General features: G+C 42.1%; 1 protein-coding gene across 3 annotated transcripts in view; it reads right to left on the minus strand.

Annotated features, from left to right (window-relative positions):
• Nucleotides 1-15,599, minus strand: part of gtf2h2 (general transcription factor IIH, polypeptide 2) — a 78,564-nt gene that overhangs the window by 14,692 nt on the left and 48,273 nt on the right. For all 3 annotated transcript variants that reach the window (XM_088374959.1, XM_088374958.1, XM_088374957.1), the window contains exons 10-13: nucleotides 10,645-10,843; nucleotides 5,701-5,764; nucleotides 5,418-5,521; nucleotides 4,868-4,970 (exon numbers count right to left, since the gene is read on the minus strand). In XM_088374959.1, coding sequence (XP_088231085.1) covers nucleotides 4,868-4,970; nucleotides 5,418-5,521; nucleotides 5,701-5,764; nucleotides 10,645-10,843 — 470 coding nt within the window. The remainder of the gene's footprint in view (nucleotides 1-4,867; nucleotides 4,971-5,417; nucleotides 5,522-5,700; nucleotides 5,765-10,644; nucleotides 10,844-15,599) is intronic.

Here is a 15,599-nt window from a genome sequence, read left to right on the forward strand (position 1 = left end):
TCTATTTTTTGTCCCATTTTACTTGAGGAAAACAAGCTGCGTAATAACTATGCACACGGTGATATAGGGTGTTGATTTGCTGCTGCCCCACCATCCCTCATAACACAAATACACATCACTTTGTTATGCTTGTATTGAGTAAACGCTCAAGCTTATACAGCATGAAGTTGGAAAATATTCATAAAAAATGATCATACAGGCAAAATACTCACTTGCCTAATAATTCTGCACACAGTGGAGTTCCATGGGACTACAGTATTTCAGGTATTTCATTATCCCGATTAGTGTGCATACACAGTGGGTCAAAAGCACTATCCACATTTTGTTCGTTTACAGCTTTAAGGATTACCGTTTTGGCCCGAATATAAGACGATGTTTTTTGCACTGAAATAAGACTGAAAAAGTGGGGGTCGTCTTATATTCGGGGTTGAGACATTATACCGATTTTCACTTGTGCGCAGCGGTAAATTAAAGGTTGCTGGTATCGACTGACTATGTTGCTGTGATCGTGCGCGTCTTTGACACAAATTGAGTAAATGCATTTCATTGTTACTACTCTACACTGTTGTGCCGTTTGTCCGATCGCGGTTTGCTTCATGTGCGCGCCGTTTGATTGACAGCTCCGGCGCGCTCCTTTAAGTTTGCCTCGCATCGGACATGTAGCCGTTACGCAGCGGCACGGCGACTAACGGTCGCCAGTAAATGTATTTTGTTGTCTCGATTGATGACTTATGTTTGGTGTGTTGCCGAGAGTATTTCATTTATGTTATTTATTATTATTTTTCTTGCCAATAGAGCAATCAAAATGGAACCACGTCTTCCCTCCTGTGTTCTGACCAACACCCGGGGGGCGAAATGAGCATAACCATCCAAGCCAACCCCCTATACAGTCCTCAGGCTCCCCAACAATAGCGGTAGCAGTTTGCATTATTTTATTGCAATTGTTAGTGTTTTCCAGGTTATCTTTATCATAGGATTATGTTGGAATGCAACAGGTAATAAATACCTTACCTTGTCCTCCTTATCACAAGGTCGTAAAACATCCCCTGAGATGTTTAGACTAGAGGACAAGGGCTTTCTATTCAGCCCACTCATACCCCCACTCTGTTTCTCTTAATAAATATCCTCTTGCAGGAAGGAGATTTCAGACCTCCATTCGAACATCGCTGCACGCACAGCGACGAATGGACTCTCCACCTGCAGGTGTCTAAAAGGACTTACTTGTCTCCCGTGTGGTTCTTGCAAAATAAGTTGGAGTGAGCAAATCTCTAACAGCAATGTTTTTCCTTATTCAGATTTGTTTCAAGACGACAGTTAGACTTCACTTTGATGGTTAATGCAGTTATTGCAATTTTGTTGTTTTATCACAGTAGATTGGCTTATTTACATTTCAAAAACCAGAAGCCATTCATTTACAAATGTGATTTCACTTTAAAACATATTTAAATGTTCAGATATTAAGATGTGATAGACAGTTTTTGCATGATTTGAATGAGGCAAAATAACATGCTTTTTCTCTCGAATACATTGTTATAATCATTTGTTTCAGATGTAATTATTTTCTGTATAAAAATAAAATTTTGTGTTCAAAAAGTCTTTTTTCAAACTTGAGTCTTGAAAAAGAGGGGGTCGTCTTATAATCGGGGCCGTCTTATATTCTGGCCAATACGGTAAATTAATTTGTTTTCTCAACATTCTATACACAACACCCGACAGTCTAATGACAATATGGAAATGTATTTGCAGAGATTTCTGCAAAAGTCTTAAATAAGGAAACTATGAGCTCATGTCCAGGGTATTCACAAAATTGCAAAATGCAAAATGTTGTTGATTTACATTGAGCTTAATTAGTATTGTTCATTGGTAATTTGTACATTTATTGGTAAGAGGAAACTCACTCTCGTTTGCTTTGCTCAATATGGACATGGCAAAGTACATACGGCTTGCAAAAGTCTTTACCACAAGCTTCACTTGTTTCATTCACAGGAACAGTAACCAATGTACCGTAATGTTCGGACTATAAGTCGCGTTTTTTTTCATAGTTTGAGGGGGGGGCGACTTATACTCAGGAGTGACTTGTATATGTTTTTTTTTCTCAAATTTTTACTTGATCATTAACAAATCACTAACAAGTATAGTTGACCACTTCACATGTTTTTAGTATAGTTGATCACTTCACATGCTTTTATATCTTTATCTTGAACATATTCAAAACATAAAAAAATAGAGAAAAAATCAAATAAAGCAATTAACACTTTAAAGCGCCATATCCAAGTCCACTGTCTGCTGTATGCACACTTGCTCCATTTTTGCTCCTCATATTTATTATGTTATTTGTTTATTTATTATTTATTCACCACCCTTATTTATTCATTGTTTGTGCCTTCTTGGTTGTTTTTGTGTTGTTTACTTGTATGCATATTGTGTACTATGTCTTGTCACCGTGGGATAGTGGGAACGTAATTTCGATCTCTGTGTGTCTTGGCATATGAAGAAATCGACAATAAAGCAGACTTTGACTTTGATGAAACAACCAAATAAAACAAAAAAACTACATCTGAAAAAAAAAATATTTTCAGACGAAACTGGATAAGGGGGCTCTAAATGGGAAGGGCTTAAGAAAAATGGCACCAAAAAGAAACTCATATTTTGCAGGTAACAAACTTCAAGTTGTAAAATATGCAGCCGAAAACAGTAATCGAGCAGCAGAAAGAAAGTTTGGAAAACCGTGATGTACCAAAGCATTACTGTAATTTGAATTTCAAGAGACGTCAGTGGCACGGCGCGGCGCGGAACGGCGCGGCGATTGTTTACATAAAGGACAAACGTACGCACGTACGTACTACCAGCATCATTAGCGGCTTTGTTTCTCAGTGACAGGAGGACACAGAGATTGAAGGAATTAAGGATTTGGAGTGACATAGAAGGTTTGAAAAACTATTATGGCTTTTACGGACGCCCGGTCCTACTCTACTGAGCTCTTGTTCACCTCCGTGGATCGAAGTCGGGGGCCGGCGCTCGGCCGGGTGGCTGTCCGTGGACGGTGCATGGGGCTCAGACATGGCTTTTACGCACGCCCGGTCCTATTGTATGGAGCTCTCTTCCACATCGGTGGCTGGAAGTCCACGCCGTCACACGCTGGGAAGTTTGTTTTGTTAAATAAAGAGCCGTTTACCCAACCTACGTCTTTCCTTGTACTTTGTTAACGCTACGATATAGTTATATAGTAGATCTGTGGAATAACGACGAGGCTGACGTCAGGACGCACGCGCGGCGTTGTTGACAAAGGACGAGGAATTTGATCGATGGATTTAATGATTTAAAGTGCACAGATGGTTTGATAATATTGCTTATATAATAGTTATTCGAAATATAATTTATATATCGTTATAAGGGCCTGTGGAATATTTTGAAGTGTAAGCGCCGTCAGCCGCGCGCACCCATTGTTGACAAAGAATGATCGATGGATTTAATGAATCGGAGTGACACCGATGGTTTTATAAACGTGTTATTTATGTAATAGTTCTCTTTAATAACTCTATATGTTACGTCAGGCCCGTTCTCAGCTCTTTGTTTGTGTTTGTCACGTTAGCATACCTATCGTTTAGCCTGTTGTTGCTATCGTTTAGCTTGTTGTTAAACGCTCGTTCATGACTGTTCTTGGTGTGGGATTTTGTCGAATAAATTGCCCCCCAAAATGCGAATTATACTCCGGAGCGACTTATATGTTTTTTTTTCACTTTTTGGGGCAATTTATGGCTGGTGCGACTTCTACTCCGGAGCGACTTATAGTCCGAAAATTACGGTAGTAACCGCATGGCCCCAAAACAGTGTAATGAAGAAGCAACTACGCAGGGCAGAACTAGGCTGTTTTGGGGTAGAACAGATACAATGGAAAAGGAGCTCTAGAGTAGCGGTCCCCAATCACCGGGCCGCAGACCGGTCCACGGGTCATTTGGTACCGAGCTACACAGAAAAAAAATATATGTGTATATATATTTTTTTTATCAATGATCAATTAATTCAGGTCAAGACGCTCATCCTGGTCACGTAACATGTTTCCTCAGTCGAGCTCACAAAGCTAGCAAAACTAAGTATGAATTTAGTTTGAAAAATGTAAAAAAATTGGGGATTCTCTCCCAATTACATCTGTCGGTGCATCTGTGCTTCTTGACAAAGGTTAATTCAGGTCAAAACGCTCGTCCCGGTCACGTGACATGTTACCCCAGTCGAGCCCGCGAAGCTAGCAAAAATGAGTACGAAAAAGAAATGTTTGGAAAACATCTTTGGAAAGAGGAAAAGGCCCAATGTGGAGACAGAAGAAGAGGCTACAACTTCCAAGAAAAAGAAAGATGGATTAAAATCAAGGCAGAATATCCAGAGATCGCCACAAAAGCACTGAAAACCCTGCTTCCCTTTCCAACATCCTATTTTTATGAAGCGGGATTTTACAGCAGCCAAAACAAAGCTACGGAGCAGATACTTAATGGTGAGTTTTATTTTTATGGGGTTTGTACTTCTTTTTATGCCAGTCGTATCGTTTTAATTCAAGATTCAAGAATCTTTATTGATCATGTTTGAGCATTTCATCGTATTTATATATTTCCAATAAATGTATTTATTTATTTATTTATATAAAGGCCGGTCCGTGAAACTGTCTGACATGTAACCGGTCCGTGGCACAAAAAAGGTTGGGGACCGCTGCTCTAGAGCGCATCCCAGCACTCCTATTTTGGTTCACACCGAATAACCGAACAGTACCAGACAAAGCCTCAGTGTTGGACTTTGGGAACAACATACACAGCTTCTCAGAGAGGGTGAATAGAAATACCGGTATTAATTGTGGCACTAACAATTTGTAACTAACCTTTTTTCTGGGGTGTTTTCGACTGGTGTTTCAATGAAGACATGTAGAGGAAAGAGGTGGTGAAAGGATCTGGCGAGGTGTGGGGCTGACACAAGAGTCAAACCTTGGAGACAAAATAACATGACATAAAAATAATGAGCTTCTTTTAAGCCTAAACATATTTAAAGCAATATATACGTGGCTATAGTGGAATCACTAAAGTCAAACATCCTAAAATTGGTGGAGTTTGGAATTTTACCCAGTACAGTCCATGACCAAACTGGGCGCAAGCGCCACAGTCTTCTTTTACTGATGACTACCACTAAGGTTACTAGTGATGGCAATAAAGGAAGCAGTAATGACAACCATCAAAGGCAGCATGTGTCCCAATGCTGCCTGCCAACAGACACATAACAAGCCGTTATTATCACTGAAAATGATATTGGACACTGCGATTTTATAATGCAAAAGCAGCATGCAGCCTTAGCATTAACATTAGCATTCTTACTGTCTCGTCATTATAAAATTGAAATCATGTAACCTAATAACACATAGCTTCAGCCAGACATACCACAGACTTTACATTCCACTGGAAGCTCCAAGTACTTTGCATGGCACTGCGGACACAGATACCCTCCCAAAGAGAGACCTCGATCATTGGTACCATCTAACAGACTGTAAGACAAACAACTGACATTACAAGATTTTAAATTCTGGTGAAAAGGTTCGTTAACTACACAAAGTCAGACCCTGAATTAGAACATAGTTATAGTTTTGGGGGCAATAAATTAATGTGTTTTGATGGGTACAGTACATGCTCTCTTGTATTATCTTGTTTCAAGTGGTTTACTTACGCCATGCTGAAAGAGGGTTTGGCGTTCTGATCAGTCAAAGAGCTAAAGGTATGCTGGGGGAACCCTGATTAAAGAAAGGAAAAAGATTAAATGATAATGTTAAACAAATATTCAGTTCATCAAGATGTCGTCATCATTAACATCATATCAAATTATTTTTTATTTTTAAGACTTAAGTACCCAATGTGGTGCTCTGGCTCGGATTTTAAACGACTGGCTTGGGGCCTGAGGAAGTACAGTACATTGCCCTTTCTTGCACAAAGCGTCCACATGCGCAGACCAGTCAAGTTTGTCATCCAGCAACACTCCAAGATATTTACAGGTCTGCACTATCTCCACACAGTCTCCATTGATAGTCACTGGCTCAGGACGAGGCCTGGGCCTCCTGAAGTCCACCGCTATTTTCCTGGACTTGACGGTGTTTAAGTACAGGTGGTTGGAGCCACTGTCCCATCAAATAACAGATTCAGAGATCATTCAGACAAAATATCCACTAGTTCCCCTCCAGACCTGCAGGGGGCAGAAAAAAAAAACAGCCACATCACTATTCACCAAACCTCCTGTCAGGTGCCAGGGAACGGCCATATTGCCTAGAGACCAGTATAAGAGCTGGGTAACAAAGAAGGGAAGGGAAAGAAAGAAAACTTAAACAGAGAATGCAAAGACAAGAAACACAAAGCGACTCCTCAGTTCTTGGTCACACACAACTGGTTATCAACCTAACTAATCACCCTCTCATTAATTGTGCAATAAACTGCAAAAGGAAAAAGAAAAGAGCAAGATCTGAGTTGTTTTTGCATTCAAAAGACCAAGGCCCTTTTTCAAGTTTGGGCAAAGAACTAAGGAAAATCAGGACAACTTGACAGTTGATCACCAGTGTGGCAGCAAAGACAAAGGATAAACGGCCTTAAGTCAACGCAGTCAACGCAAAGAACAACTGCTAGTATGCCGGAAGAACCCAGTGGTAAAACAATCAAGCAGCTGAAGCAGGAGAGAACCTCAGCTAAAATTGCTTTCTCCAAGCAGGCCAACTTAAAAAACAGAGCTGTTGGACACCTGACAAGTTCTCAGTTCACTTGCACGGGATGTTAACCGTACCAATGACAGCTATGAACCTACTGGCTGAACTGGAAGAAGTGACATTGGATAAGCAGAAACAGATGGACCTGGCAAAGACCATAGAGGACTGCAACATCAGCCTGAACAAAGTTAGGTGAACAGTGCAGCCCAACCTCTGGTCCAGGTATGGGGAAAGTGAGCTGATGTTTGCAATTGAGGAGGCAGAATCAATGACAGCTATGAACTCGGCCTACTGGGTGAACTGGAAGAAGTGACATTGGATAAGCAGCAACAGATGGACCTGGCAAAGACCATAGAGGACTGCAACATCAAACTGAACAAAGTTGGGTGAACAGTGCAGTCCAAACTCTGGTCCAGGTATGGGGAAAGGGAGATGATGTTTGCAATTGAGGAGGCAGAATCAGCTTGCGAATGGGCTCATGTGATTCCTGTATCCATCCAGAAGTTTGGGAACGACACTACCATTGTTGGCTGTATTAGAGGTGGACAGGAAGAGGAGTACAGGGGCCTGGTCCGGTGCTTCGGCGATGGTGTGGCTCCAACCACGTGCACCTAAACACCACGAAGTCCAGGGAAATGGTGGTGGACTGTTTTAATGTGTACAGAAAATACTGTAAACACACTGAATATAAATACTTGAAATTCCCTGTGTGTATTTTCAGTAACAGGATTAAAGGATTACAGTGATCCCTCGCTACTTCACGGTTCATTTATCGCGGCTTCCCTGCATCGCGGATTTTTTCCAGCCAAAAAAAAGTTGTTATAATAAGAGTTCTAAAAACATATTTGCAGTGTTGTACTTTGTTATAAAAGAAGTTGTTATAATAAAAGACTTCTGAAAACATGTTTACAGTATTGTACCTTGTTATAAAAAATGGTTATCATAATAAAAGAGTCCTAAAATGATATTTACAGTATGTATACTTTCGCTACATCTACATTACAGCTACAAAATGTGCGTAGTGCTGCTATGGTAACTTGGGCCCACTAGAAGTCACTGTTTAACCAAGGTGAACAACAGAACGTCACGTCTACATACTGTATGTTGCACACCCACACACGTACAGTATCTCACAAAAGTGAGTACACCCCTCTCATTTCTGCAATGTTTTATTTATATCTTGTCATGGGACAACACTGAAGAAATGACACTTTGATCCAATGTTAAGTAGTCACTGTAGAGCTTGGATAGCAAAGTAAATGTATTGTTACTTCAAAGTAACTCAAAATACAACAATGAATGTGTAAAATGCTGGCGACAAAAGTGAGTACACCCCAACTGAAAATCTCAAAATAAGCCAAAATTGGAACCAATTAGGCATTTTTCCTCCCTGTGTAATGCGACTAGTAGGTGTATTAAATTAGGTATTTTCACTGTCATACTGGTCGCAGGAAGTTCAACATGGCACCTCATGGCAAAGAACTCTCTGAGGATTTAAAAAAAATAATTATTGCTCTACATAAAGATGGCCGAGGCTACAAGAAGATTGCCAACACCCTGAAACTGAGCTGTAGCACGGTGGACCATACAGCGGTTTAAGAGGACAAGTTCCATTCAAAACAGGCCTCGGCATGGTCGACCAAAGAAGTTGAGTGCACGCGCTCAGTGTCACATTAAGAGGTTGGCTTTGGAAAATAGGCGTATGAGTGCTGCCAGCATTGCTGTAGAGGTTGAAGGGGTGGGGGTTCAGTATGTCAGTGCTCAGACCATACGCCACACACTGCATTCAATTGGTCTGCATGGCTGTCGTCCCAGGAAAAAAGCCTCTTTTAAAAAAGATGGACAAGGAATCTCGCAAAAGGTTTGCTGAGGACAAGCAGACTAAGGATTACTGGGTTACTGGAACCATGTCCTGTGGTCTGATGAGACCAAGATAAACATACTTGGTTCAGACGCTGTCCAGCGTGTGTGGCGGCAACCAGGTGAAGAGTACAAAGACAAGTGTCTTGCCTACAGTCAAGCATGGTGGTGGGAGCGTCATGGTCTGGGGCTGTATGAGTGCTGCTGGCACTGGGGAGCTACAGTTCATTGAAGGAACAATGAATGCCAACATGTACGGTGGAATACTGAAGCAGAGCATGATCCCCTCCCTCTGTAAACTGGGCCGCGGAGCAGTATACCAACACGATAACGACCCCAAACACACCTCCAAGACGACCACTGCCTTCCTAAAGAAGCTGAGGGTGAAGGTGATGCACTGGCCAAGCATGTCCCCAGACCTAAACATCTGTGGGGCATCCTCAAACGGAAGGTGGACGAGTGCAAGGTCTCCAACATCCACCAGCTCCTTGATGTCACCATGGAAGAGGATTCCAGTGGCGACCTGTGAAGCTCTGGTGAACTCCATGCCTAAAAGGGATACGGCTGTGCTGGAAAATAAGGGTGGCCACACAAAATATTGACATTTGGGTCCAATTTTGACATTTTCAGTTGGGGTGTACTCACTTTTGTTGCCAGCATTTTACACATTCATTGTTGTATTTTGAGTTACTTTGAAGTAACAATAAATTTACTTTGCGCTACAGTGACTACTTAACATTGGATCAAAGTGTCATTTCTTCAGTGTGGTCCCATGACAAGATATAATTAAAACATTGCAGAAATGAGAGGGGTGTATTCACTTTTGAGATACTGTATAATATTTATATTTTCAATATTTATACAATATTTTCCATATGTTATTTATACTATTAATGTATTATTTACATGTTTGAAACTATTATTTGATGTTCTAATAATAACATATGCACTTAAATGGTTTCATATACAGTTATTGACACACAAAAAATGTACAGATGAGAGGGTGACCCTGCTTTGCAGATTTCACTTATCACGGGGTGGTTTTGGAACCAATTTTCCACGATATACCGCTTCGCCTCATGAGGGTTGTGGACGTGCTGGAGCCTATCACAGTGGTCTTTGGGCGGTAGACGGGGTACACCCTGAAGTGGTCGCCAACCAACCACAGGGTAAAACATTCACACTCACAATCACACCAACAGACAATTTGGAGAGGTCAATCGGCCTACCGTGCATGTTTGTGGAATGTGGGAGGAAATCGAAGTACCCAGAGAAAACCCATGCAGGCAATGTGAGAAAATGCAAACCCCACTCTGACCTGTGAGGTGAACGTGCTAACCAGTGCACCAACATGCCGTCCCTTTTAACAATTATAGTTATTGCAAATGTATATACTGGACAAATTGTCCTCACTGCTTATCAGTAATTAGCTACGTAGACCTATAAGGACTTAGCTAGAACTACATGATCTGACACATTTGTAGGTTTAATAAAATGCAAATAAATTAAAGAAACAAAAAAGTTTTTTTTTATTTTCGAAAAGTACATATGATGCCATTTTGTTTTATTTCGTTTCATTTTCGTTTCTTTTTTGAATAATGTTATTTTGTTTCTTTTAAGTTGCTACCATGAATTGGACCGGTGAGCATCGCGCTTTCATTGTGGAAACGTTTATCAAGAACGAATCTGTAGCTGCAACACAACGAGCGTTCCGTTTACGCTTCAGACTTAGTAGACATGACCCCGTACCTGCTCGAAACACGATCTTGTTGTGGGTTACTAACTTCAGAGCCAGTGGATCAGCATTGAAACAAAATCAACTGGCCAACCTCGCACTTCCAGAACTCCAGAAAATGTGGCAGCGGTAAGACCAAAATAACATTATTTTATTATTTTCAAAAAAATTTCATGATTTTCAAAAAAAACATTTTTGTTTCTTTAATTTATTTGCATTTGATTAAACCTACAAATTTGTCCAATCATTTTGCCGGACCCTGTACATATTCTCATTTGCAGCAGAGACAAGATAGAAAATGAACAAAGGTAAACATCAGTATACTAACCCATACGTATTAATGAGCATTCAGATGAGGAGCTGGCAGGGGGAGGCTTCACATGCAGCGTCAGTAGCAGCTCTTTGAAATGGCTCTCATCCAGGATGACATGGTATGACCCACCAGTTTCCCTCGTCAATATAGTACACACCCGAACTTCCGCAGACAGGCCGATTACAGACACTCGAACCTTCAGTGATTTCATGGTCTGACAATGGCATGAAACAGCAATGGGAAAAAAACCACAATTACAAATGATGGCATAGGAAAATTCAAATAAAAAAAATCATGTATTAAACCAGACATGTTAGGTGGATTTTTTCACATGGTATATCAGTTTATTTTAGAACTATCAGCTACAACCAAGAGGAGTTATTTATATTTGACTATATTCTTGCTGCACTTCTTATGATTTTCTCCTCACATTCCGCAAAGACCATTTCATAATCCTGCAAATGACAACGGCTGCATTGCATCACATGACAGACGCACATGACAGACGCATATGACAGACGCATATGACATGAAGCGCACACGTGAAAAATTGTCACGGCCTGTGGTATACCCTGTGTATTATCTCTCGTGATTGGTCCGTTTTGTGCAGGGGTGACAAACTCATTTGTGTCGCGGGCCGCATTGTAGTCATAGTTTCCCTTGAAGGGCCATTATGACGTCAACGGCTACACAACAAACTGATGAATAACTAGTTTTGAAATCAGAGACTAGTAAAATTTCTTCAAATACCGTATTTGCCGGTGTATTGGTCGACCTTTTTCGATCCAAAATCGACCGAAAAAAATCGACCTCGACTTATACACCGAGTCATAAAATTTAACTTCGTATTCATCGCTTCAAATGTGATGGTAACCAAGGCCGTTTCTCATGCATCTCATTGTGCGTTGCACTTAGAAAATTTGAACCGGGCGGCGTGCGCGAGTGCGCGGCTCGCTGGAAGTCAAATGAGGCGCCGCGACCACCTCCGCGGTGCTTATAAACAGCCGATCCGCTCGGCGGGGGCTATTTTCGGCCACTTGGCTCGTGCGCACGGCCTCCCGGATGTGCCGGGCGGGTGCGCGAGCTCGCCGGCCGCTGGAAGTCGAATGAGGCGCTGCGACCACCTCCGCGGTGCTTATAAACAGCCGATCCGCTCGGCGGGGGCTATTTTCGGCCACTTGGCTCGTGCGCACGGCCTCCCGGATGTGCCGGGCGGGTGCGCGAGCTCGCCGGCCGCTGGAAGTCGAATGAGGCGCCGCGACCACCTCCGCGGTGCTTATAAACAGCCGATCCGCTCGGCGGGGGCTATTTTCGGCCACTTGGCTCGTGCGCACGGCCTCCCGGATGTGCCGGGCGGGTGCGCGAGCTCGCCGGCCGCTGGAAGTCCAATGAGGCGCCGCGATCTCCTCCGGGGTGCTTATAAAGTGCCGATCCGCTCGGCTTGGAGCTATTTCCGGCCTCCCGTTGGTGCCGGGCGGCGTGCGCGAGCTCGCCGGCCGCGATCTCCTCCGCGGTGCTTATAAACAGCCGCATGCGCACGGCCTCCCGGAATTTGAACACATTTCGTCAATAAATTTCGCATATTGAATTTTTAAGTTTAATATAATGCAACAATTGAGCTCGACTTATACAAAGGATATATCATAAAATCGTAAATTTCCGTCGAATTTTAGGGGGTCGACTTATACACAGAGTCGACCTGTACACCGGCAAATACGGTAGTTCAAAAAGATGAACGGTAATAAAAACTAGAAAATCCAATTTCCGGAGAAATTGCGTGTGAAGGCAAAGAAGCTGAATAAATATTTGGGGAATGCTATGTTTGAAGTTGGAACAGGTTGAATCAGTTGAAAAATGTAGAACTTAGAAATGAAAAATGAAATTTTGGAGAATTTGGCGTGAATTTCAAAATTGAAAATGTGGAATTTTTGGTAAGTGGGAAGTTGTGGAATAGGTAGGCAAAAGATGAACAGTTGAAAGTTGGAACGGGTTGAATCGGTTGAAAAATGTTGAAGTTTATTTTTAAACATGAGATCGACCAAACACAAAATAATTTTTTTCACATTTTCACATAATTATGTTATGCCAATAAGAGAAATAAATCAACATGTTCAAAAAGGGAGAAGGAAGAAGCTATTGCTTGTTTTTTCCTACCCCTTTTATACATCATAATTCTTAACATGGTTGCTGATTAGTTTTTTCGAGGTACCCCATACCTCAACACCATAGGACATGTAAGGAAGAAACAGCGAGCAGTATAAATTGTACGTACATTGTTTTCTGGTTCAGTAAGCGTCTGACTTTACAGTACACAGGGTCTTTGCCAATTTTGAACAGATGCGTTTGACTTGCGGTTTCCAGCTGAGACTGTGGTCAATTATTACTCCCAGAAAGGAGTTTTCATAAACTCTATCTTTGTTTGTTTGTTTGTTTATTTATTTCGAACATTTAAAGAAATACAAGAAGAGAAAGTAAAAAATACTGAAAATAATAACTCCATAGTACAATAGAGAAGAAAGAAAAGAAAAAAACATTGCGTTATAAATTTTCACTTTATCATAAGAATCTTATTTGTTCAAAAGGGAGTAGAAGGAAGCCTAGGCTTATCTACCTCTAACCCTTGTAACCACATGTTTGCTTGATTCCGTCAAGATTTGTCCATTTTCAGATATGTTAAAGATATACATATATATATATACATATATATACATACACATATACACACATACACGTACATATACATACATATATATACATGTATATATATATATGTATATATATATATATATATACATGTATACATATATATATATATATATATATATATATATATATATATATATATATATGTATATATATATATATATATATATATATATATATATATGTATATATATATATACGGCTGACTAGCTCAATCAGTAAGTGACATGACTTACAAACCCGGGTTCGATTCCCGGCAGGGGCACAATATGAGCAATGAGCGATTACCTTACCAACAGTCAGTGTGGGTCCTTAGGCAAGACCCTTAACGATACCGCCTACCTCAGAGATAATGAGAGTACAAGAAACGAAAGACATGCCGGCTCAGACGTCGCCCGGACAAACAAGGTCTGCGTCAGGTGCTGGGGAAGCAGAGCACCCTGATGAAAAATGGGCTACTGGAACAAGACACAAATGGGCGAGATGCGAGAATAAGGATCTGTTGGAATGCTACTACTCCAGCAACCCGAGCGAGAGGGGTTACATGCGGAGAATGCGGGAACAATGGCAACTTCAATACCCACAGTCAACACTATCGGCCAAGCAACTAGTAGCTCAATGTTCCAATATCCATAAACGGCACCTGCTATCACACCTCGAGATTGATGAGATACAACACAAATGCCATAGCGAAGGCCAACCAGAGCACCAGGTCAGAGACGAGTTAAATCCATGTAAAAGTCCAGAGGTTGAGGACGAAACCCCAATAAGCACAATCAAGCTGAACGAGGCAGCAACTGACCTGAAGAATAAGATCACGGTGAGAATGAATGCTCGGGAACCTAGATACACACTGCAGAGGCTAAGTGAAGTACCCTCAGAAAGTCTCCTAGAGGATGTGAATGCAGCATTGACAACAATTCCTACGGCTACCATCACTGAAACCAATGAGCTGATATACACCTCAGCAGCAGTGATCCTAGAAATGCTTGGCTACAAGAAGAATGACCATATGCGACCACAACAGTGCCCACCATGGAAGAGAAGGCTGGAGGCCAAAATCAAGATAGCACGGAGAGAAGTGAGCCAAATGACAGAGGCCCAGAAAGGTGCAATGAAAAAGCAAGTTCCCAAGAAATACAGCCAGATGCCCATACCTGAAGCACTCGAAACTGCCAAACAAAGACTCCAAGCCTTGGCCAGCCGCCTAAAGAGGTACACAAGAGAGAATGAAGCCAGACGAATAAACAGGTTGTTCACAACACAACCAGCGAAAGTGTACGCTCAGTGGCAGGGGAATAATAGCAGAGCAGACCCACCAAGGCTGGAAACTGAACAGTACTGGAAGGATATATGGGAGCGGGAGGCATCACATAAGAAGGATGCACAGTGGCTGGTGGCTTTGAGAAAGGACCACAGCAAGCTCCCTGAACAGAACCCAGTAACCATCACAGTGGCAGACATCCAGAGAAGAGTCTCAGGAATGAAAAACTGGACAGCACCAGGCCCTGACATGATCCACAGCTACTGGCTCAAGAAACTTACAACTCTCCATGAGCGCCTGGCAGCACAAATGAACCAGCTGCTAAGGGATGGGACTCACCCTGAATGGCTAACCCAAGGGCGTACGATCCTGATCCATCAAAGGGTACAGTCCCATCCAACTACCGGCCAATCACCTGCCTCTCCACAACATGGAAGCTGATGTCGGGCATAATATCAGAGAGGATCGGCAGGCACATGGATCAATACATGAGCACTGCTCAGAAAGGGATTGGTAAAAATACCAGAGGAGCAAAACATCAACTCCTGGTGGATAGAACAGTCACCCAAGACTGCAGAACTAGACGTACCAACCTGAGCACTGCCTGGATTGATTACAAGAAAGCATATGACTCAATGCCACATACTTGGATCACTGAATGCTTGAGGCTGTACAACATCAATGGGACTCTGAGAACCTTCATCGCCAACTCGATGAAACAGTGGAAAACCACACTTGAAGCCAATGGCAAGCCACTTGCACACGTGACCATCAAATGTGGTATATACCAAGGAGACGCTCTGTCCCCAATGCTGTTCTGTATAGGACTGAACCCCCTCAGCCAAATAATCAACAAGACGGGCTATGGATACCAACTCAGGAATGGGGCCACCATCAGCCACCTCCTCTACATGGATGACATAAAGCTGTACGCTAAGAACGAGCGGGACATTGACTCCCTGATCCACACTACCAGGATCTACAGCTCTGACATCGGAATGTC

Source organism: Syngnathus floridae, chromosome 5 (assembly GCF_059516105.1).
Source record: "Syngnathus floridae isolate MCC-2025c chromosome 5, RoL_Sflo_1.0, whole genome shotgun sequence".
Classification (NCBI taxonomy): Eukaryota; Metazoa; Chordata; class Actinopteri; order Syngnathiformes; family Syngnathidae; genus Syngnathus; species Syngnathus floridae.